Genomic DNA, 23,758 nt, shown 5'->3' on the forward strand with positions numbered 1-23,758 from the left:
TTCCGTTATATCTTCCTTTATTGGCTGTCCTGTATAATACAAATCTGTAAGTTTAGATACAAAAAAATCTGGAAATAAAAGATAGAAAAAAGTACCCGCCAGGCACCCCTCCTTCTTCTTCCGGGACCCCAACACCACGGGCACCAACGTGAGGTAACTGAGCATCTCCTTCCCTGTCCCCCTCCCCCTTCTCCCGGGGTCCCCCAACTCGGGCCCTTTCCCCACAGAGTCCTTGGCCCGAGGAGGAGGAAGAGGAGGCGACCCCTCGTGGGGTCAGGGGGGGGGCACAACATTGGCAGTGAACACAGCGGGCGGGCAGAGGGGAGCCCTTTGCTTGTGCTGAGTGTTCTGTGTGTATGGGGAGGCCCAAATTCAGGGTGACACTCTTGGGGGGGGGCTAGGCGAGCCCCTAAGTGGACATCCCTCCTCCGGCTTCGCCCGAACACTGTAAAGGTGGTGTACAACAGAAACCGGGGAATAGGACTGGAAGAGAGGAGGGTTCCTCACAGTGGGGGTCCCTGGGCCGGGTTGGGGTGTCTGTGTGTGTGTGTGGGGGGGGGGGGAAGCGGACTTGCCAGCCCAAAGGCGAGTCCCTTTGCCAGTGCCAGGCGTGGGGATCTGTCCCTGAATTCCCTCCTGTCCTGCTCAGGGCGTCTCGGTGGGGTTCTACAGCGGGGAGAAGAGGAGAGGAGAAGATGGAGAGGTGTTTGGGGGTGCAGGCTGCAGCCCCCAACTCTCTAGGCCAGGCCCCCCGCAGCAAAGGCCGCTACAGCTCGATCTCAAAGGTCTTCTGCAGGTCCCCGGAGAAAGGGTTGGGGGGCTTCTCAGCGGCGGCGGTGGTGGCGGGTTTGCCTTCCAGGGCCGCCCACTGGGCCTCGAAGGGGTCCAACTCGGGGGCTGGGGGTGCCGGTGCAGGGGTGGGCTCCGGGGGCCAGGGTGCCCCACTTGGGCGAGGGCGCCCCTGGCCCACGGGGGCGCTGGGCACGGTGGGGCCCGGGAAGGCGCGCGCTTTGCCCAGCAAGGCCGCAGGCTGGGGCTGGAGTTGGGCGGCCGAGCAGAAGGCGTTGGCCACCATCTGGGAGGGCGTGATGCCCACCACGGGCACCCGGGGCATCGGTGGGTAGCCCAGGCCCGGGTGGGTGGGCACGAACGAGGGCTGCAGGTGCGGGGGTGGCAGGAACACGGTGGCCACTTGGGCAGGGGCCGCGTCGAAGGGCCCCACGGTGGCAGGGAAGGGCTGCAGCCCGGTGGGGACAGGGACAGGGACAGGGACAGGTAGCATCCCGGCGGCTGCTTGTTGCTGTTGCTGCTGCTGTTGCTGCGCCTTGGCCACTTGGGACACTTCTTCCAGCCACCGCTCGGCCTCCGAGGGGGTCCGCTTGTGCCCGGGTTGGAAGGGGGTGGCCGGGGCCACGGTGGGCTCGCCCCAGGCAGATGTCCCTGCAGGCAGCGGGACACAGAAGGGGTCTGAGCTGCAGCAGGAGCATCCCGGGAACGCGATGGGTGGGTGAGTGGGGGGCATGGTCTGGGGGTTCAGAGCTGCGTGGCTGCACATCATTGAGAACCACCCGGTGCAAGCGTTGGGAAAGCCTCTTTCGAGGTTCTGCGCTCCCAAGGTGGGGGGGGGGGGGGACGGCGCCTTACAGACAAGACTGATCTCACCACACCCCAGGTCTTCCCTTCTGGCCAACAGGGACAAAAATAATTTGATTTTTTGTCTTTGTTTCTTTGCCTTTTTGAGCCACAACCAGAAGTGCTTCTGGCAGGCTCAGGAAAGGGGACCCTGTGGGATGCCGGGGTCAGCCAAGTTGGTCCAGCCCCACTTTGTTTGTTTATTTGTTTGCAGCGCTCAGTCTGGGTTTTACTCCAGGCTCTGAGCATAGAAAATCGACCCAGGGTCTGTCATGGGTTGTCCCTGTGCAAGGCAAACGCCCTACCACGGTGCTAACGCTCCAACCCCTGTTCTCATTTTTTATTTTATTTTATTATATTTTTTTTTCTCTTTTTTTTTTGGTTTTTGGTTTTTGGGCCACACCCAGCGTTGCTCAGGGGTTACTCCTGGCTGTCTGCTCAGAAATAGCTCCTGGCAGGCACGGGGGACCATATGGGACACCGGGATTCGAACCAATCACTTTTGGTCCTGGATCGGCTGCTTGCAAAGCAAACGCCGCTGTACTATCTCTCCGGCCCCGTTCTCATATTTTTAGGTGGTGGGTTGGGCTGGGCGGGGCCAGGCCGGGCCATCCAGTAGGTGCTCAGGAGAGACCCCTGGTGGTGCTTGAGAAGTCAAACCATATGCAGCGCTGGGCCTGAACCCTTAGCCACTGCCTGTAATTTAACTGCTTTAACCAGCAGTGGAAGTTAAAAATTTTTTTTGGTTTTGAGCCATACCTGGCAGTGCTCAGGGTTTAACTCCTGGCAGGCCGGACTCACCATATAGGGTTCTGCCAGGGATTGGGTCTTATGTCTGTTCTATATCGCTCTGACCCAACGGGCAGTAAATCTAGGTGCTCTCACAGCCCTGGCCAGAAAAGCATCTCTCAGTGGCAGTTTCCTCAGCACACCCTATTAAAGGCTCTGTGGCTGGGGTTTTTGTTTTTTTGTTTGTTTGTTTTGGGGTCACACCCACCAATGCTCAAGTCTTATTCCTGCCTCTCAAGAATTACCCCAGTGGTGCTCAGGGGATACCGGGGAGCAAGCTCGGGTCGGCCACTCACAAGGCAAATGCCCTCCCTGTTGTGCTCCGACTCAGGCCCCAGGTACTGAGGTTCTCACGCGGGTTGCTTCTTCTCCATCTCGAGATTCTGAGAGGGGAAGGCCCTGGCTCAAGATGATATGGTTCTAAGTCTACGAGGCACTGAGACTGCTCTGGAGCTGGGGTGGTATGGGGGTGAGGGGGTTCGCCCGGGGTGAATTCAGCCTGGCTTTACCTGTCGAGGCGGGTGGTGGACCTGGAGCCGGGGCCCCAGCACTGGCGAAGGAGGAGCTGATCTGCGTGCAGAGAGCATTGATGCCGTCGCTGTCACTGGCCCCAGGAGGCTCCATCTCTGGCACTGGGAGAGGAGGGAGAGGAGAGTGAGAAGGTCTTGTCCTGCCCTGCGCCCCACTATAAGTCTGTGACAGGTTCGAAAAGCATGTCCCATCCTGGTAAGTGCATGGGCATGAGGCTTCCCAGGAAAGCTGGGGGGCACCTGACCCCACTTATGGAGCATCATGACAGCCCTGGGGTGGGCTTCCTAGCAGGAGACAAAGGAAGGCAGATCCGAGAGGCAGTGAGGGCTGCAAGACTTATGTGTCCTTTGGAATAGCTTGAACATGTGTTTAGGGGCCGGAGAGATAGCATGGAGGTAAGGTGTTTGCCTTTCATGCAAAGGTTGGTGGTTCTAATCCCGGCATCCCATATGGTCCCCTGAGCCTGCCAGGAGCGATTTCTGAACATAGAGCCAGGAATAACCCCTGAGCGCTGCTGGGAGTGAACCCCCCCCCCAAAAAAAAATAACCAAAAAAACAAAAACAAAAACAAAAGGGCCAGAGAGATAGCATGGAGGTACAACATTTGCCTTTCATGCAGAAGGTCATCGGTTTGAATCTCGGCGTCCCATATGGTCCCCTGTGCCTGCCAGGAGCAATTTCTGAGCATGGAGCCAGGAATAACCCCTGAGCACTGCTGGGTGTGGAGCAAAAAAACACACACACACACAAAAAGAACATGTGTTTAGCAACCCAGTGTTTGTTTTGGGGTCACACACAGTGGTGCTCAGGGCTTACTCCTGGCTTTGCACTCAGGAATCACCCCTATGGGATGCTGGGGTCAAACCTGGGTCAGCTGCGCGCAAGGCCAGTGCCTTCCGTATCAGTTGTACTGTCACTCTGGCCCCTAATATCTCAGATATGGGAATGGAAGCAGGGGGGAAAAAGTGCTGCCTGGGACTGCTCAGAAGACAGACTACTCACCCAGTCTCGCCTTGCAAATGTGTCACTTTTTTTATCCTTTTCCCAAGGCAAACACTGCTTTTATATCGGAGGGAAAATGGACAGGCAAGGGCCAGACCCCTCTTAGCATCTGGTCAGTGCCAAAAGAGGTCTGGTCAGACCATTTATTTATTTTATTTATTATTTATTATATTTGTTATTATATTATTATGCTTTATTATTTACTGATTTGGGGTTTAGAGTTATAGCCAGTGGTGTTCATGACTTACTCCTGTCTCTGCACTTAGGGCTTCCTCCAGGCCATTCTTAGAGCAGCAGTATAATTGGGGGGCCAGGATCGAACCCTGGCTGGCCACAAGCAAGGCAAGTACCTTACCTACCATCTCTCTAGCAACCCCCACAACACCTTTGTTTTGTTTATTCAGTGCCATATAGGAAACCAAGAGCCTCAAACAAGCAAGGCAGGTGCTTGACCACTCAGCCACACTCCCAGTCCTCGTGTTTTGCTTTTGGATCACAATATCCACCACCATTCTCCTTATCCTGGCCACAGCAGACATTAATAATCAATCCTGATGTTTTCTCCCACCTACCTACCTTTAGGCTCCCCCTACTCCCATCTAGTAGTCCTTTTTGCTTTTTTATTTTTATTCGTTTTGTTTTTCGGCCACACCCAGTGATGCTCAGGGGTTACTCCTGGCTATGTGCTCAAAAATTGCTCCTGGCTTGGGGGATCAAATGGGACACTGGGGGGTTGAACCGGGGTCTGTCCTAGGCTATCGCACTTGAGGCAGACGCCTTAAGGCTTGTGCCACCGCTCCAGCCCCTTTTTTGACACTGGCCAGATGTTGGGAAGGATCTGGCCCTTGCCTGTCCATTTTTCCTCCTAGGTAAAAGGACTTTTTCAAAGAGCCACTGTACAGCATAATAACTCTGGTCACCCAGATGGTGGCCCCTATATATAGCCTAAGAGCCAAGTAGGTGAAGGGGCACTGGGCCTGTGCAGTTACACTCTGTGATAGCCCTACAATGTAATCACCTGGATGACTCACACTTCAGACATTCTGTTGTCAAGGACTGCAAGACTGTGCCCCTGGTTCCTGTCATCCATCGTGGCAGACACTGCTAGTCAGGAACATGTTACCTCCTTCCTTCTTGCAGTCTCCAGAAGGTTTGTCTAACCAATGGAAGTGCCAGCTGCCCACGTCTTGGCCCCCAAGCAACACCCAAACCTCTCACTGCCCTGCCTTGCCTGATCCCTTGCAGACCTGCCTCCTGCCCCTCTCCCCATGTCCACAGCCCATAGACTTGTATATCCCTTGGAGAGATGTGCTCTTGGCGTGTGTGTGTGTGTGTGTGTGTGTGTGTGTGTGTGTGTGAGTGGCAGTGCTTGAGCAACCATATGGGATGCCCAGGATAGAAAACTTGCTTAGGCTGTGCACAAAGCAAGCGCTCTTCCCAATGTACTACCTCTCCAGCCACATGCTTTGCTCATGGCAGACAATTAAATCACACAAAACCTTTATCCCCCCACCCAAGAGCCCCCACAGAGATCTTCTCAATCCTTTCCTGAGGCCTACCCATACCAACACATATTATTCATCTGACCTAACTGCGATGCCTGGAAGGAATGTGGGGCCTCAGATTCCTATTGAGCAATAACATGACATCCATGGGTTTCTGCCTCTTTTTTGCCCATGTAGCTGACTTTGCTAATCTGTCTGATAGAAGGCAATCTCTCTCTCGCTCGCTCTCTTGCTCTCTCTCTCTCATTTTTAATTTATTTTGGAGGTTTATTTTGGTCACATCTGGCAGTGTTTAAGGGCTACTTCTAACTCTGCACTCAGGAATCACTCCTGGCAAGCTGAGGGAAACCCTATGGGATGTCAGGAGATCGAACCAAGGTTGTTTGTGAGCAAGGCAAATACCCTTCCAGCAGTACTATTGTTGCTAAAGGCCCCTCTTGTTTCCCAAAGGGCAGCAGGTTCTGCTAATGGATCGATCCCTCTCTGGGTCACCTTGCTTCTTTGCTGTGTCCACAGCAGACATTGCTAATCAATCATGAGTAGCCATCTCAGACATTACTAATCAATCAAGACTTCTGTTCCTCTTCCTGGTGGATGGTGGCCACTCTGTCCTTAGCCAGTGGTGGCCAATCCTCACCCCTTACACAATCAGCATTCGGGACCCGATGTTCTTATCCCAGGCCAGGGCCTCACCTGTGCCTTTCACCTGGAAGTCAGTGCGGCGCTGCAGTGTGGATGGCAGCTCGTTCAGCCGGAGGCTCAGCTGCCGTTTGAAAGGCGAGTTCTTCTGGCTGAGTGCTGGGAAGCCGCGGAAGGAGCCCTGGCGCACCAGCTGTTCCAGGGGTGCGTGGCGCCGGGGGATGGCTGCCACGGGGGTGCCCGCCTCACCCTTCTCACCGGGGGATGTGGTGGCCGGTGTTGGGGACACATGTCCAGGCTGGGCAGGGCTGGGAGCCGCCGCAGGGGCAGCCGCTGCCTCTGCTGGAATCACAGAATGTGCCTGGGGTCAATCACTCCCGATGCTGTGGTCCTCACTCACACCCCCTGCAAGTTGGCTGTGGCCCTGCAATATCCAGTTCCAGCCAAATCAACTCTCAGGCCCAGCACCTTCCTGTTTCCCCTGCAGGCCTTGGGGAAAATGGTCCCCCCACAAAACCCTCTCCCTGGTGGACTTTCTGCTCCAATCTGACCTCTCCTGTAGAAACTCTGCCTCTTTTTTATTTTAATTTTTTGCAGAGTGTGAGTACTCAGGGAACAATCCCAGTAGTACTCAGGGTACCACATGGGGTGCTGGGGATTAAACTCGGGTTGGGCACATACAAGGAAAATGTCCTACCTGCTATACTACTGCTACAAGTTGTTTTTTTTTTTGGGGGGGGAAGGGTTATGCTCCTGGCGGTGTTCAGGGGGTAATCTATGGGATGCTGGGGATCGAATCTGGGTTGGTCATGTGTGCTCTATCTGCTTAGGCCAAAATCTTTTGCATTTAAGAATTTCATGAATGGGTCAGGGCCGAAGCGATGGCACAGCGGTAGGCTGTCTGCCTTGCACACGGCTGAACCCAGAAGGACCACAGTTCAATCCTCAAGCATCCTATATGGTCCCCCAAACCAAGAGTGATTTCTGAGTGCATAGCCAGGAGTAACCCCTGAGCATCACCAGGTGTGCCCCCTCCCCCCAAAAAAAGCAACAACAAAATAAATTTCATGGAAGGGCTGGAGTGACAGCATAGTGATGGAGCATTTGCCTTGCAGGTGGCCAACCGGGGACGGATTCAGGTTCGACCTCCGGCATCCCATATGGCCCCCTCAAGCCTGCCAGGAGCAATTTTTGAATTCAGAGCCAGGAGTAACTCTTGAGCGCTGCCAGGGGGGTCCTCCACCCCCCATAAAAGCGTCTGCAGGCTCGGGTGACCATATGGGATGCTGGGATTTGAACCACCGTCCTTCTGCATGCAAGGCAAATGCACTACTCCATGCTATCTCCATGCTATCTCTCCGGCCCCCAAAAACTTTTGTTTTAATCTCAGAGACACTTCCTTGATGAGATGAGCAAATAGAGACTTTTCCACGTCTCACCACCAGCCTGAGGCTTGCTTCTCCCTCCATTCCTATCACAGACGAGGAAATGGGGTAGCCAGGGGTGCGTGATTAAGGGTGCAGGAGCCATCAGGCTGACACTGGGCCTTTGCCCTCCCAGGCCTGTTCTCACCCAATGGGGGCTCGGCTGCCCCTCACTCCATCTGCTTCATGGTGTCCCTCTGCCTCTCCATATTCTTCCTGCTGTTTCCTCCCTTGCTCCCCATTGTACCACAGCCTGGCACTCTCCTCTCTCAAGCAAACCTGCCAGATTGTTTGGCCTGGATTTCCTTCCTTTGGGGCTGTTCTCTTGCCTCTGGGCGCTGCTGGTTTCTCCCATTCAGGCTCCCGGTCACCAAGCCCCCAAAACCCACCTTTCTTTTTCTCGGGGGCCTCTCGCTCAGCCGGTCGCCCTCGGAAGGAGCCCTCGCGGGCGAAGCTGGTGCGGCTGGCATCGAAGGCGGCCGTGACCCCACACTCCTTCTCCCGCCGCTGCTTCCGCTCCAGGCAGGCGGCAAAGGCGCAGCCCACGGCGTGGCTCAGCCTCTCACCCTGCGGGGGACAGAATGGGACCCTGCTTAGCCTGCAGCAGCCAGCCTGTGGGGTGTGGGGTTGTGGGGGAATCCCTGCACTCAGGAGAGGGACTCAGGAGGGAAGTCTGACTGCCCCCTTTGAAAAGTTTGCCCGAGGGCCCGGAGAGATAGCACAGCGGCGTTTGCCTTGCAAGCAGCCGATCCAGGACCAAAGGTGGTTGGTTCGAATCCCGGTGTCCCACATGGTCCCCTGTGCCTGCCAGGAGATATTTCTGAGCAGACAGCCAGGAGTAACCCCTGAGCACCGCCAAGTGTGGCCCAAAAACCAAAAAAAAAAAAAAAAAGAAAAGTTTGCCCGAATGTAAAGCACAGCTGATTGGGGTTATGAGGTGGGAACTTGCCGGCACTTTCGGGGAGCAGGGGGAGCAGCTGTCAGATCTTGATTGGATCTCAAGTGTGTGTAATTGTTAAAACTAAGCAAATAACGGGCCAGGGTGGTGCATAAGTGGTAGAGTGTTTGCCTTGCATGTGCTAACCTAGGACAGATCGTGGTTCAATCCCCCCAGCATCCCATATGGTTCCCCAAGCCAGCAAGCCAGGAGCAATTTCTGAGTGCATAGCCAGGAATAATTCCTGAGTGTCACCAGGTGTGACCCAAAACCCCAAAAAGAAAAAAACTAACAAAAACTTAAGCAAATAGGAATCAGAAGGAAGGAGCAAAAGAACTTGTTTTGCGTGTGGCTGAACTGCAACCCTCCCCGCACCACATATGGTCTCCTGAGCACTGTCTGAGATTCACTCATGAGTAAAGAGCCAGGAATTAAGAGTCTGATTGTGCCAGGATATGGCCCTAAACAGAAATAGAAACACACACACACACACACACACACACACACAGACACACACACACACACACACACTGACACAGACATGAACACACAAAAATCCCTAAGAACGGAGGAACGTTCCAAGCGGGGGCTGGAATATTCAGTTTTCCTACAGGAGGTCTAGTTTCATTCATTCTGTAGCACCACATCCCCCCCAAAACATAGGTGTGAGCTCCAAAAAAAAAAAAAAAAATCTGGGGCTGGAGAGATAGCATGGAGGTAAGGCGTTTGCCTTTCATGCAGGAGGTAATCGGTTCGAATCCCAGTGTCCCATATGGTCCCCTGTGCCTTCCAGGAGCAATTTCTGAGCATGAAGCCAGGAATAACACCTGAGCACTGCTGGGTGTGACCCAAAAACTACAAAAAAAAAAAATCTAAGCAAGGGCTAGAGTGTAGCATAGTGAGGAAGGTGTTTGCCTTGCATGTAGTCAAACTGAGTTAAATCCCCACCATCCCGTATGTCCCCCCCAGCACTGCCAGGAGTGATTCCTGAGTGCAGAGCCAGGACTAACCCCTGAGCATCACCGAATGTAGCCCCAAAACAAAACAAAACAAAACAAAAACAAGCAAAATCTAAGCAAATGTATGGGGCCGGGAAGATAGCATGGATGTAGGGTGTTTGCCTTGCATGCAGAAGGACAGTGGTTCGAATCCCGGCATCCCATGTGGTCCCCCGAGCCTGCCAGAGCGATTTCAGAGTGTAGAGCCAGGAGTAACCCCTGAGTGCTGCCGGGTGTGACTCAAACACCACAAAAAAAAAAAAATCTAAGCAAATGTAGAGCCAAGACAGGGTTGGCTTTAGCCCCATCATTCCACATTGCTGCATATGTTCCAGACTCACCGCTGGTACCAACACCCAGACCTGCAACCTCTGAGCAACAACGAAAAGGGAGAAAACTCAGTGAACACATACTTTCTTTTCCTTTTTTCTTTTTTTTTGGGGGGGGTCCACACCTGGCCTCGCTCAGGAGTCACTCCTGGCTCTATGCTCAGAAATCGCTCCCAGCAGGCTTGGGGGACCATATGGGATGCCGGGATTAGAACCATTGACCTTCTGCATGAAAGGCAAACGCCTTACCTCCATGCTATCTCTCCGGTCCCTCTTTTCCTTTTCTTTTTCTTTTTTTCCAGTTTGAGGACTGCATCAGAGAGGCTCAGAGACACTCAGGGCTCAGAGCTCGGGAAGCCATTCTCAGCAATGCAAGTGCTCCAAACCCAGACCTCCTGCCATGTAAAGCCATATGAGTAGTGCCCTCGGAATGTGTTTTGGTGCTGGTACACACACACTGTGGCTGTGTGTGCAGCATCACAGGAAGGTCTGGAGAGAGCAACGAGAGGCCAGAGCAATAGCACAGTGGGCAGGGCGTTTGCCTTGCACACAGCACCTGGGTTTGATCGTTGGCATCACATAGGATGTCCTAAGCGTGCAGGAGTGATCCCTGAGTGCAGAGCCAGGAGTAACCTCAAGTACTGCCAGGGATATCCCATTCCCTCAAAAAATTCAAATAAGGGGCTGGAGTGATAGCATGGAGGTAGTGCATTTGCCTTGCATGCAGAAGAATGGTGGTTCGAATCCTGGCATCCCATATAGTCCCCCGTGCCTGCCAGGAGAGATTTCTGAGCATAGAGCCAGGAGTAATCCCTGAGTGCCACCGGGTGTGGCCCAAAAACCAAAAATAAAATAAAAAACAGGGGCCAGATAGATAGTACAGCAGTAAAGCCTTGCACACGGCCGACCCAGGACAGACCCTGATTTTGATTCCCGGCATCGCAGATGGTCCCCGGAGCCTGTCAGGAGCAATTTCTGAGCACAGAGCCAGGAGTAACCCCTGAATGCTGCCAGATGTGGCCCAAAAACTTAAAGTTAAAAACAAACTCTCAACCTGTCTTCACATGAAGGAGCATAGAACAACATGAGACAGCCAACTCCATTTATAGCAGCATCTGAGCCGAACGTGGAGTTTGGGACAGTCACCAGCGCCAGAAAGGGGAAGCGGAAGAGGAAGCGGGAGCAGATGGAGCCTGCCACGTGGCAAACACTCACTGCTAGGAGCTCGCTTGGATCCTTGTCCCCAAGCTCTTTCCAAGCAATCGCAACTGTGCCTGTTTCTTGGACACTGAGTACAGGACAGCACTGAGCACTTTGGGGGGAGGGGGGAGGGCTGGCATGAAAAAGCACGTGCCGGGCATGTGTGAGACCTGAGCAGTGCCAATAAAATCAGATGGGTCCTTGGGGCCGGAGTAATGGCGCAAGCGGTAAGGTGTCTGCCTTGCGCATGCTAGCCTAGGATGGACTGCGGTTCAATCCCCCTGCGTCCCATATAATCCCCTAAGCCAGGAGCGATTTCTGAGCGTATAGCCAGGTATAACCCCTGAGTGTCACCGGCTGTGGCCCAAAAACCAAAAATAAATAAATAAAAGATGAATCAGAGTGACAGTACAATGAGAAAGGCTCTTGCTCTCCCCACAGTAAATCTGGTTCTATCCTCAAGCCCCGTCAGGATCCCTGAGCACAGAGAAGAGACAGAAACCCTGAGCACTGTCAGATATGGCCCCCTAATGAAATTCTAGAACTTTCTGTGTGACCTCCATAATAAATGTTTCCTCCCTGAGAAGAAATGGGAGCCCCAGAGAAAAGTCATTTACTTGGGGTAATGATCCCACAGTCTGACACGGATTTTGGTCAGCCAAAGCTGACGAGCATGCAGGAGTCTTGAGTCCAATCCCCGAGCACCACCAAGTTTTCTGAACACCGAGTTGGGAGCAGCACCCGAGCACGACCTTTTGGGAGTGGCCCCAAACCAACAGATAAGAGGCCATTGAGAGGCAGGAGCCTGAGTTGTAGGGGGCTCTTAGGGAGGTGGCTCCAGGCCATCCCAGACCTCTGTCCTTCCAGTTTCCAAGCCCCTCACACCCTCTCAGGAACTGCATTTACTCTACAGCTAGAAACCAAAGAACATTGGCTTGGGAGTCGGAGAGATAGCATAGTGGGCAGGGCTTTGCTTTGAATGTGCCTGACTAGGGTTCAAGTCTAACATCCCATATGATCCCCCAAGCCTGCTATGAATGATTCCCAAGCATGGAGCCAGGAGTAACCCCTTGCACCAATGGGTGTGATCTGAAAACAAAAAACAAAAGAAAGAAGTATGCTGGGAACTCCAGAGCACTGAGAAGCCATGGGACCTAAGTCAGGGGAGGGTCAGGAGACAGCTCAGAGATGAATGTCCTGTTAGGGGACACAGCTCAAAGAGCCAGAGCACATATTTAATATGTGTGAGGCACAGATTCAACCCCAGCACTGTAGGGACCCCTGAACGCTGCCTGAAGTGAACCCCAAGCACCAAGCTGGGAGTAGTCCTTGAGTACTGCCAGGCATAGCCCCCAAAGGAACATCATCTTTTGCATCTAGGACCTCCACATCACTGGATTCCCTCCAATAAGATGGAGCTGCTGTGCCTCCCTCTTGCACAGGGTTGGAATGAAGATTTGAGGGCTGGAGCACACGCATCCCTCTTGGACCATAGAGGAGTGGAAGCCGACTTCTAACACAGCAACGAGACACGTGTGGAGGTGCTGCAGCTCCTGAGGGGTGGAGAGGAGCCGCACAGGAACCACACGCACAAACTACCTTCAAGAAGCTCCTAATTCTGAAACCAACTTCTTTTATGAAAATCACCGGAATCTGTTGTTTCCCTGCCATAAACCTCAGAAGCTCACTGGTGAGAGAGACTGTTTCTGAGAAAATCAGGTCATTGGTGCTTACCCTCAGAGGGGGGGTTCCTTACTCCCCAAAACAGAGGGGATCACTAGCAAAATAAAGGGAGGCGGAGGCCAGAGCCATAGTTCAGCGGGGAGAGCATTTGCCTTGAACGTGGCCAACTTGAATTCGATTCCCGTCATCCCATATGGTCCCCTGAGCACCATCCAGGAAGGATTCCTGAGTGCAAGCCAAAATGGGGCTGGGATGCCAGGACAGAGTTGGGGTGGGATGGGGCAGAGTTGGGCCTTGGCGGCACTCACGGAGTCCTTGAGCGCCAGGAAACAGTGGCACATCCAGCGGCGGGTGGTGCCGTCCCGGCAGATGTAGGAGAAGGCCTTATCCAGGTTGCGGTCGGGAGCACAGAAAGACACTTTCTCGATGGTCTGGTCCACCAGCAGGTCCTGGAGGGTCGGAGGAGGGGGCAGAGGGGAAAGATCAACATGTTCCTACAGTCACTTAACAAACAAATATGGCTGTCCATGGCTCCCCTACAGCCTATTAGGAGTGTATGAGGTGCTCTGCAGAGTACAAATATCAGACCCTTTCATATAACCCAGAGGGAGGAAGGCCCAGAGGGGTCAGGCCCAAAACAAGAGGCACAGGGGTTCGTGGGGAATCAGAGAAGGAAATGTCTGACCTGCTCAGGGCAAGTCAGGCAAGGCTTCCTGGAGGAAGTGTGAACAGGGTAAAAGGCAAGGAACAGAAGCCAGAGTGAGAGTATAGCAGGGAAGGTGCAAGCCTTGAACACAGCTGACCTGAGTTCAGTCCCTGGCATCCTATATGTTCTCCTGAGTCCTGCCAGGAGTTATATGCCCTGAGCATATCAGTCTTGACTCTAGTGCATTCACACACAGAGCACCAACCTCGGCTATTTGCCAGGAAGGTCCAGATTGACCTTTTGTTTTGTTTTGTTTGGGGGCCACACCGGTGATGCTTAGGGGTTACTCCTGGCTATGTGCTCAGAAATTGTTCCTTGGGGCCGGAGAGATAGCACAGAGGTAAGGCATTTGCCTTGCATGCAGAAGGACGGTGGTTCGAATCCCAGCAGCATCCCATATGGTCCCCCATGCCTGCCAGGAGCCATTTCTGAGCAGAGAGCCAGGAGCGACTGCTGAGTGCTGCGAGGTGTGACCCAAAAAAACCAAAAAAAAAAAAATTGTTTTAAGAGCCGGAGCCATAGCACAGCGAGTAAGCTGTTGCCTTACACGAGGCCAACTGGGTTCAATTCCCAGCATCCCATAGGGTCCCCTGGGCCTGCCAGGAGTGATTTCTGAGCAAGAGGCAGGAGTAACCCCTGAGCTCCACGATGGCCCCAAAATAAAAAAAAAAAAAATGTGTGTGTGTGTGTGTGTGTGTGTGTTTAAACTTTTGTGTCCTCTGTGGGGGAGCCCAGGGGCTACCCTCACTGTATGCTATGAAGTTCCTCCTGGTGGTGCTCAAGGGGCCCATGTGGTGCCTGGGATGGAGCTAGGGAGGGCTGCATGGGCAAATGCTTTCAAGCCTGAATCTCTCTCCAGCCCTTATTCCCCTGTGACAGATGAGACAAGAACCCTCCAGTGGGGGACACTCAGATGGAAAGCAGGAGGGCTAGAACCCCAGTCTGGGCTCAGTCTCTCTCTATGCCAGCAGAAGGTAAACAGAGACTCACACCCAACTGTGAGGTGAGTTGGGTCACTGCTGGTGCCCATGGGGCAGTCCAGAAGGGGTCCACGGGGGTGGGAACCAAAACTGGGGGGGAGTGCAGCTGTGCCCATCCCTGCCCCCTCGGGCCCTACCTTGGTCTTGTCGTCCACTACTCGGAGCCCATCAGCCGACACCCACAGGACTGCTTTCACGGACTTGCGGCCCATCTGGGGAGTGAGGAAAGAAAGTCAGGGCTGCCTATCCTGGTGGGATCCCCCTACAGACCCTCTCTGCCTGGTTCCCCCACTCACCGCCTTCAGCTTCTTCACAGCATCTTCACACACATGCATCCCCCGAGACTCCTCCACCTCCACATGGCCCAGGTACTGGGGGGACAGGAGGGAGCACACTCATCAGGGATCTCTGGTGCTCACTGAGCCATTTCTGCCCTCCGCTGGAAGCCAGAAGCCCTCCCAATCTGTGAAGGCCTCTGCTTGCACCTCAGCTCCGGAGGTGGGTCCCCTCCTCTCCCAGGCACACAAGCAACACCCATCCTGCCTGTGCCTCAGACCTTCCCTTGCACCGTGGTATTGGCACCAGTAATGGCGCCTTCCACTCAAGGTGGGGGGGATGGTAGAGGGCGTGAGACTGGCCTCGGGTAGCTGTCGGGGTAAGGGCCCCGCTTTGGGACTTGAATCAATTCAGCCGAGCCGTATTTGTTGTTGTCCAAACCAGAAAGAAAGCACTTAGCAGGCGAGGACTTGCAAACGCTGCATATCTCTGGGACCTACCAGTGCCCTTGAAGAAGTCAGCTCTGGCAATCTCAGGGGAATCTCGGGGGACGCCAGGCAGTCCTGCTCCACCCAAGAAATATTTCCCCAGGACAGAACATGTTGCATTTTTTTTTCCTTTCCAGCCACACCCAGCAAGGCTCAGCCATCAGTCCTGGACCAAGATGTGGGGGCAGGGGCCGGAGCAATGGTGCGGTGGTTGGACATTTGCCTTGCACGTGGCTGACCTAGGATGGACTGCGGTTCGATCCTCCGTCGTCCCATATGGTCCCCCAAGCCAGGAACGATTTCTGAGAGCATAGCCAGGAGTAACCACTGAGTGTCAATGGGTGTGCCCCCCCACCAAAAAAAAGAATGTGGGGCAGCGTTCAAACAGGGATCAGACACTAGCAAGTCAAGCATTGCTATACTATCTCTCTAGTCCTCACCATGTATATAATTTTTAGGAGTTTTTGTTTTGTTTTGGGGCCACACCCGGCTGCTCTCAGGGGTTTATTCCGGGCTTTGCGTTCAGAAATCGCTCTTTGGCAGACTCGGAGGACCATATGGGATGCCAGGGATCAAATCCAGGTCATCCCAGGTGGTCGCATGCAAGGCAAATGCCCTACCCACTGTGCAATTTGCTCCTGTCCCTAATTTGTTTAGTATGTGGGCCATACCCAGTGATGCTCAGGGCTTAGACCTGGCTCTGCACTCAGGAATCACTCACTCCTGGCAATACTCAGAGAGATATAGAATGCTGAGGATTGAACCTGCTTTGGCTGCATGTAAGGCAAGCGCCCTACCTGCTATGCTATTGCTGTGACCCTAAACATGTTTGGTTTGGGTTTTGGTTTGGGGGGCTTACTTCTGCCTCTGAGCTCAGGAATTACTTCCAGCAGGCTTGGGGGAACCTGTGTTATGGCCAAGTACAAGGCAAACGCCCTGACCATTGTGCTAGCTCTCCAGCCCCACCATCAACAGACGTATTTTTTTTTTGAAGGGTCTACACCCAGTGATGTTCAGTGGCTACTTCTGACTCTGCACTCCCAGTGGTGTTAGAGGGACCATATGCAAGGGTCTCAAACTCGCGGCCCTCGGGCCGTTTGTGGCCCTCTGTACAACATTTTGTGGCCCTGCCCTAGAAGAATCTTTTGTTTTGTTTTGTTTTTAGTTGTTTGGGTCAATGTTCAAGGCTTACTACTGACTTTGCACTCAAGGATCACCCCGACTGCCTCCTGCGGCCCCCAGGTAAATTGAGTTTGAGACCCCTGCTTTAGGGGAACTATCGCTCTAGCCTCAACATGCTTGTATTTATTTATTTATTTATTTATTTATTTATTTATTTATTTATTTATTTATTTTGGTTTTTGGGCCACACCTGGCGGCACTCAGGGGTCACTTCTGGCTATCTGCTCAGAAATAGTTCCTGGCAAGCACGGGGGACCATATGGGACACTGGGATTCAAACCAACCACATTAAGTCCTGGGTCGGCTACTTGCAAGGCAAACACCACTGTGCTATCTCTCTGGCCACTATGTATGTATGTATGTATGTATTTATTTATTTATTTATCATCATCATCATCATCATCATCATTGGTTTTTGGACCACACCTGACCCTGAGTGCTAAGTCCTGGCTCTACAGTCAAAAATCACACCTGGCAGGCTCAGGAGACCATATAGGATGCCAGGTCAGCGGTGTGCAAGGCAAATGCCCCCACATGCTTGTAATTTTTTCCTTTTTTTTTTTTTGTTTTGGTTTTTGGGCAACACCCGGTGAAGCTCACGGGTCACTCCTGGCTATCCTCTCAGAAATCCTGGCTTGGGAGACCATATGAGACGGCGGGGGATCAAACCGCAGTTTGTCCTAGATTACCGCATGAAAGGAAAACGCCCTATTACTGTGCCACCCCTCTGGCCCCCACACAAGCTTGAACTTAATTCCTATAAGGTCATTGTAAGAACCTGGCTTCTGAGGTCTGCTCAAAGCAACGGCTCTGTGTTTGGGTTGTTGGAGCCAGCAAAGACTCCTGCTGGGGGCAATCCCACCCAGCCCCCACCACGCACTTACCCTGACCGGGAAGCTGCATGTCCCCTTGCGCACTGCGTCCTCGTCCGACTGCCACTGGTGTGGCCGGGATGCCTCGGGTACATATGCGGGTTTGCGTCGCCGCAGGCTCTGCCTTAACTTGTTCATGGTGCCCGGCCCGTCTGTGGACACAGGGCAGGGCATGCGTCAGAGGCAGGGCTCGCATGAAGGGGTTGCAGGGGTGAGGGAGACGGTGTGGGCGGCGCTCAGAGACCTTAACACTGTGGGGGATTCGGATCCCCAAAGGGTCACCAGTGATTCAGAAGGCAAGTGATTGGCTAGAAATGCAGAAGTCATAGCTTTGGGGGGATTTATTATTTGCTTTGGGGGTCATACCCTGCAATGTTCAGTCAGGCTCATTCCTGTATCCACACTCAGGGATTAATCCTGGCCAGGTTCAGGGGACCCTGTGGGATGTTGGGGTTCCAAGCCAGGTCCTGTGTGCACCCTACCAATGTACTATCTCTCTAGCCCACTTTGCAGGGATTAAAAGATTGGGATGGTAGAGTCAGAATGATAGAATACTGGTAGGACAATTGCCTTGCACGCAGTTGACCCTGAACAGGCCTGGGTTTGATCCCTGGCATCCCAATGTTCCCCCAAACCTGCCAGGAGTGATTTCTTTTTCTTCCTTCCTTCCTTCCTTCCTTCCTTCCTTCCTTCCTTCCTTCCTTCCTTCCTTCCTTCCTTCCTTCTCTCTCTCTCTCTCTCTCTCTCTCTCTCTCTCTCTCTCTCTCTCTCTCTCTCTCTCTCTCTCTCTCTCTCTCTCTCTCTCGTTTATGGGTCACACCCAGCAGCGCTCAGGGGTTATTCCTGGCACTACACTCCGAAATTGCTCCTGGCAGGCTCAGGGGACCATATGAGATGCCAGGATTCGAACCACTGTCCATTTGCATGCAAGGCAAACGCTCTACCTCCATGCTATCTCTCCAGCCCCCAGGAGTGATTTCTGAGCACAGAGCCAGGAGTAATCCTTGAGCATAGCTAGGTGTGGAGCCCCCCAAAAAAAGATTGGGGATGGGTCTGAGGTAGTAGTATAGTGTCTCTTGCTTTGCAGACAGCAGGCCTGGGTTTTCAATATGGTCTCTCCCAGACCCCCCCAATCCAATCCAGGAGTGAGCCCTGAGCACTGCCTTTTGGTGTCATCCCCCCCAAAACAAGTGAGGATATGATGGTTAGGAGGCCTGAGACCGCGATGTAGTGGGAAGTCAGGGTACAGGGGTCAGGAGCTATGGGCATGAAGTGGACAGAAGACATGGGCATTGGGGACCACTTGCATTATTGGTAGGGTCCATAGGGACCTCCAGTGGGTGGTGCGTTGAGGCTGGGGGCCCAGGCTACCATGGGTGGGTAGGTGAGAGTTAATCTCTGTGCCTGAGACACAGTGTGTCTGACTATGGTGTCTGAGGTAGGGGGAGGGTTATGGTCCCTCTGTGACATTCTTCACCATGTGCCAGCCCAAGCTGTGGTGCAGGAAGTGCAGGACACAGCGTGGCAGCAGGTGGGGGACCTGTGTTTCATGAAGGGGTGACAGCAAGGGTGTCCTATGAGCTTCCTGCATGCAGAGGACACCCTGACAGGTCTGAACGCTTTCTGGGGTCTGGGTCTGGAGGGACGATGTCTGGGCCCTCTTGAGGCCTGCAGAGGGCACCAGGAGTCCAAGTTGGGAGTCCTGTGGGGTCCTGTGACTTGGGGATGTGGTTGTCTTGTGGCTTGTGGCCAGTGAGAGGGAGCCCTACTTCGGGGTTACTTCTATACCCAAATAGTAGTGCAAAGGCTGAATCTGGGGTCCAGAGGGGGTGCATGGCTGTCAGCAGGAGTGTATCCAGAGTGGCATCAACTTCTAAGGTTCTTTTTTTAGGGGGTCTACAGCTGGCGAGGTAACTCCTGGCTCTGCACTCAGAAATCACTCCTGTCAGGCTCAGGGACCATATGAAATGCAGATGATCGAACCTGGATTGGCCGCTTGCAAGGCAAATGTCCTTTTCACTGTGCTATCACTCTGACCCTGGGGTTCATTTTTTAGGGGGGTGGCGGCCCATATCTGGCTGTGTTTAGGCTTACTCCTGGCTCTGTGCTGAGAAATCACTCCTGGTGGTGTTCGGGCAACTATCTGGGATGCCAGGGATCGAACTTGGGTCTTGGGCATGCAAGGCCAGGCCCCTCCTGCTGTACTATTGCTCCGGACCCTCAGAGGGGGTCTTAGCGTATGGGGGGGGTGACTGTGAGACTCTGAGGGGATGGCAGAGGACGGACGGACGGGGCCACTGCCCATGTGCATGTGAGGAAGCAGTGATCTTGGTGAGGCGCTGGAGGGGGGAGTGTGGCCAGCGGACTGTGGGGTGACAGGGCTGCGTTGCCCCCTGTGTGTTGCCTGGGAACAAGTCCAGTCACATCCTGTGACCTTCCGCTGGGAGCCAGGGGGGTTATCTGAGTGTATATGGGAGTCACATGCCACATAAGATTAAGTCTGTGAGTGGGAAAGTGTCTACTCGCCGACATTATGGTAGGCAGTCCTACCCCAGGCCCGCCTCCTGGTTTGTCCCTGTCCTGTCCCCACCAGCCACTCACCTGGCTCCGTCCTGGAGGACGCAGGGGGCCCCGGGGCCCCGCACGGGGCTGGGGGCAAGTGTCGCTCAGGCCTCCTGGGTTCGCCCTGGTGCGGGAGAGCAGTGAGGTGAGAAGGTGGCCTGGGTGGGGGCTCAGGCCCCTTCCTCACCCCCTCCTTGGACATCAGCCACCACCCCCCTCTATGTCGGACTCCTGATGAGAGCCCTGGCGTCATAGCAACCGTAACCAGGGCCCACGGCCACCTGGTGCCAAGGGCCTAGGAAGAGGAGGTGCTCTGAGTGGGTGTGAGGTTTTTGGGGTGGCCTGGGCAGCTTGAGGGCGAAGCAGCCTTTCCTTCTAGACTCAAGGCTAGGAACACACACAAAACAGCCACCTTGGGGTCAGAGCCAGAGCACGGTGGGAAGAGTGCTTGCCTTGCATGTGGCTGATCTGAGATCCATTTTCGACAATCCATAGAGTTTTCCTGAGCCTGCCAGGAGTGATTCCTGACCTCAGTTAGGAGTAAGCCCTGAACATCACCGAGTGTGGCCCCCAAACAAAACAAATACACAACCAAAAAAAAACCAAAAAAACACAGCCACCTGGATGTATGTCATTCCTGTCTGGGGGTGCGTGGCACTTGGCCATGTTGATTAAGGAAGGTGCAGACACACTGAATCATGACCACACACACACACACACACACACACACACACACACACGTACAGAGTGTGTCCCGACCTCCCTGGCTCCCACATCTGGGCCTATCACCCCTAATATGAATCAGTCGTCTTCATCACATACAAAGGGCAATCACCATGGCACAGACCCTATCTCGTCCAACTCAGGGACCCTTTCCTGAAGAGACACACCCAGAGGGCACCCACTGGTCACTTCAAAGCACCCCGTCTTGCTTGGCCTCACTCCAGCCATATCCCTTGGCTTTTTTCTTATTCTTTTTCTTTTTTTTTTTTTTTTTTGTTTTTGAACCATACCCAGCAATGCTCAGGGCTCACTCCCGGCTCTGTACTTGGGAATCACTCCTGGCAGTACTCAGGAGACCATATGGGGTGCCAAGGATCGAACCAGGGTTGGCCATGTGCAAGGCAAGTGCCTCCCCGATGCCCTATCTCTCTGGCCCCAGCCACCTTCACTCAGGACGCAGACACCCTTCCCACTCTACCACAATCATCACTGCACCGGGTCCTGGACCCCAGTTCCCGGAATCCCCAAATCCATGAGGTCAGAGGTAAGACACACAGACTCCCACCGAGGGCCACAGCCTAAGTCGACTGAGTAGACCACACGAGCATGCCACCAACCCAGACTCAACCACTTTCGAGGAGGACCTAACTGGTCACTCAACATTTGGAAAATAAGACACCCAACTTGGTGGGTCCCGCTAGCCCCTGAGACCATCTTATCATGCTATCAGCCCATGCTCGGGGATCGCCTGTCCCCTTCCCCCCCCCCGCCCCCCGTCAGCACATGCATCACACAGGCAAACTGGCATGTGGTCAAACACTAGCTGTGTTGACAGACTCCCACGACCCCAGATAGCATGAGCACCCCACAAGCAGGGGTACACCACCGCACTCGGCCTCGACCCTGCACCCCAACCCAGGTGAGCCAGGACACACTTCCAACGCAGTCCCCAGCCCAGACGCATGCACCGTCATCCAGGGGCAGAGACATGCGTCTTCAGAGGAATTTCTAGAAGCCGCATCACAGTCACCTACACACCCCTACAAATATGTCCCGTTACCTGGTGCCACCGCAGACACACCTATGAGTCACACACACGGTGAGATAAGCCGCTACTAATAGTCGGGGCTCCAGACCCCGCAAAGGCACAATGCTAATCTGGGCCAGGATGGCTCATGAGAGCACATGGGAGGAAACCTGGGTTTGATCCCTGCACCCAGACCCAAAAATGGACCTACCCTCCAATGTAACTACAAATACATACTCAGCTCTACAGGCAAGATCAGTAGAGACCCAGAGCAGGACCAAGTGACCCAGGAAGTGACTGTCTTGCTTACTGGGACGCTGGAGAGGGGCAGCCACGTGTCCAGAAGGGCAGGGACACGGACATTGGTGTGGCACAGAGATCAGCCCCGAATTCACGCTGGCTGCACATGGTCAGACACTAACAGCTCCACTTCCGGCCACCGCGCACCCACATCCAACCTGACTCCAGACTTGGGGGCACCCACCCAAGTCTCGTGGCCATGGGGTGCAGAACACGGGTCCCAGCACACACACTTCACTTCAGAGCAGGGACTAGCAAAGTACACCAGGGGCAGCCATCACAAACATGCACACGCATTCTCAAACACACACACACGCATACTCTCAGGCAAACACATGCAGACACGCAACACAGCCTCATGCTCAAACACTCACAACAAACTCACAAAGACACTCAGACAAACTTGCATCACAGCCTTATTCTCAGATATCACACTCAGATATACTCCCAACAGACTCACAAACACACACACACAGCAGATTCACAGTCAAACACACGCAACCTCACACCCGCACCCACAACACTGACTCACACGCTAGCACACACGTCTCACTCACACACACACACACACACACACACACACACACACACACGCCAGGATCACACAGACACAATCGCAGGCACCTCCAGACACAGCCACAAGCTTAAGCCAGATGCCCAGAAGGTCCCCCGAAGTCACCAGCCTGCAGAACACACGACCTCACAAAAACACGGGGTGACACAGCCCGATGGTCCCCGCGCCTGCCCGCCCGCCCCCCTCCCCAGGTACCACACAAAGCCAATGGACCAGACAAGGCCAGACAAGGCAGCCGGAGCAGCTCAGGGGGTCCCTGGGGAGCCCCCCCCAGCACAGCTTGAAGCCAGCAGCTTGGGGGAGTCCCCAACCCGGAACGAAGTGGGGGCAGCGCATTGTCTGCGGGTGGGGCTGTTCCCAGACAGCTGGGCAGCCCCGGGGACAAAAGGGGGGTAAGCCCCAGGGGACCGTGCCCTGGGACCCTTGACCCAGCCTTTGTGGGACTGGCTGGGGGGGGGGGCTGCCTGAAAGCAGCTCCCCGTTTTAACCCAGCCTGGGATAAAACGCGGGTTGGGGCCCAGGTGGGGGGGATCTTATTTGCAGAAGGGGCTGCCCTTGGGACGCCGCCCATGGATGGGGGGTGGGGTGGGGATACTTATGCCCTGAGAGCCTCTGAGGTGCGGGGACCCTCTGAGATGGGGGTACCCCACCGACCTGGCCTGGTGGGGTGGGGGGAGAGACGTGGGCAAAGCCCCCCTCCTGGCTCCAAGCCCTGCTGGGGCTTGCAGTGCTCAGACTCCGCAGGCAGGCAGGGAGAGGGGTGCGGATGGTGTCTCATCTGGAGGAAGGCCTGGGCTCGGTCTCCCCCCTGGTCCCCCCAAAACCTGGCCTAGGGAGTCGCACCTAAACCTGTCCCCCAGTCTGTCCTTGGCTCTCCACCAGGAGGGGGTCTGTGTCAGGGGGCCTGTGCGTCTCGAGACCCCCGCCTCCCAAGCCAGGCTCATGCATGGATGGGGAGGAGGGTGCCAGCCTGGACCCGCACCCTGAACCCCTCGATTCCCGGGCCTTGGCACCCCGGGCATCCGGGCGCCTCCCTCCCACCCTCCGCCACATCAGCAGCGGCGCCGCCCCCCGCCCGCCCGCCCGCCCGGGTCCCCCGCTCACGCCGGCCGCTGCTGCGCTGCGGGACATCCAGGGCCCGGGCGCCCCCGGCTGGGCCCGGCTCTCCGAGGCTGCCGCTACCGCCGAGGCCGGGGGATGCGCGGGATGCACGCGCGCGCGAGCCCGCTCGCCTGGCTCCCCGGAGGTTTCCGAATGGGCCGGGGGCGGAGAGCGCCCCTCCCGCGCAGGCCCCGCCCCCGGCACGCCCATTGGCCCGCCGCCGGCCGGACATGCAAAGCAGGCCCCGCCCAGCCTATGCGCCCCGCCCCTTCGGCGCTAGGCCACGCCCGCTCATATA

The 23,758-nt window shown here is 54.8% G+C and overlaps 1 protein-coding gene across 1 annotated transcript; it reads right to left on the bottom strand.

Annotated features, from left to right (window-relative positions):
* On the bottom strand, positions 1-23,536 carry NUMBL (NUMB like endocytic adaptor protein). The gene is made up of 10 exons (XM_049787163.1): positions 23,464-23,536; positions 19,775-19,859; positions 17,186-17,325; positions 14,652-14,726; positions 14,493-14,567; positions 12,978-13,118; positions 7,912-8,089; positions 6,153-6,440; positions 2,931-3,053; positions 1-1,440 (listed from the first exon to the last, which is right to left on the bottom strand). Exons 1-10 carry the CDS (start codon positions 23,488-23,490, stop codon positions 767-769), a joined length of 1,806 nt encoding a protein of 601 aa, XP_049643120.1. The 5' UTR covers positions 23,491-23,536; the 3' UTR covers positions 1-766.
* Positions 23,537-23,758: the final 222 nt, after the last annotated feature.

The sequence above is a fragment of the Suncus etruscus genome, chromosome 14 (assembly GCF_024139225.1).
Source record: "Suncus etruscus isolate mSunEtr1 chromosome 14, mSunEtr1.pri.cur, whole genome shotgun sequence".
In the NCBI taxonomy this organism is placed as follows: Eukaryota; Metazoa; Chordata; class Mammalia; order Eulipotyphla; family Soricidae; genus Suncus; species Suncus etruscus.

Coding starts and splice junctions, on each gene's coding strand:
- NUMBL (XM_049787163.1), bottom strand. CDS start 23,490: ATGTCCCGCAGCGCAGCAGCGGCCGGC. Junction 13,119..14,492: donor TAGTGGACGACAAGACCAAG/GTAGGGCCCGAG, acceptor CCGACCCTCCAG/GACCTGCTGGTGGACCAGAC. Junction 8,090..12,977: donor TCCTGGCGCTCAAGGACTCC/GTGAGTGCCGCC, acceptor TGTCCCCCGCAG/GGTGAGAGGCTGAGCCACGC.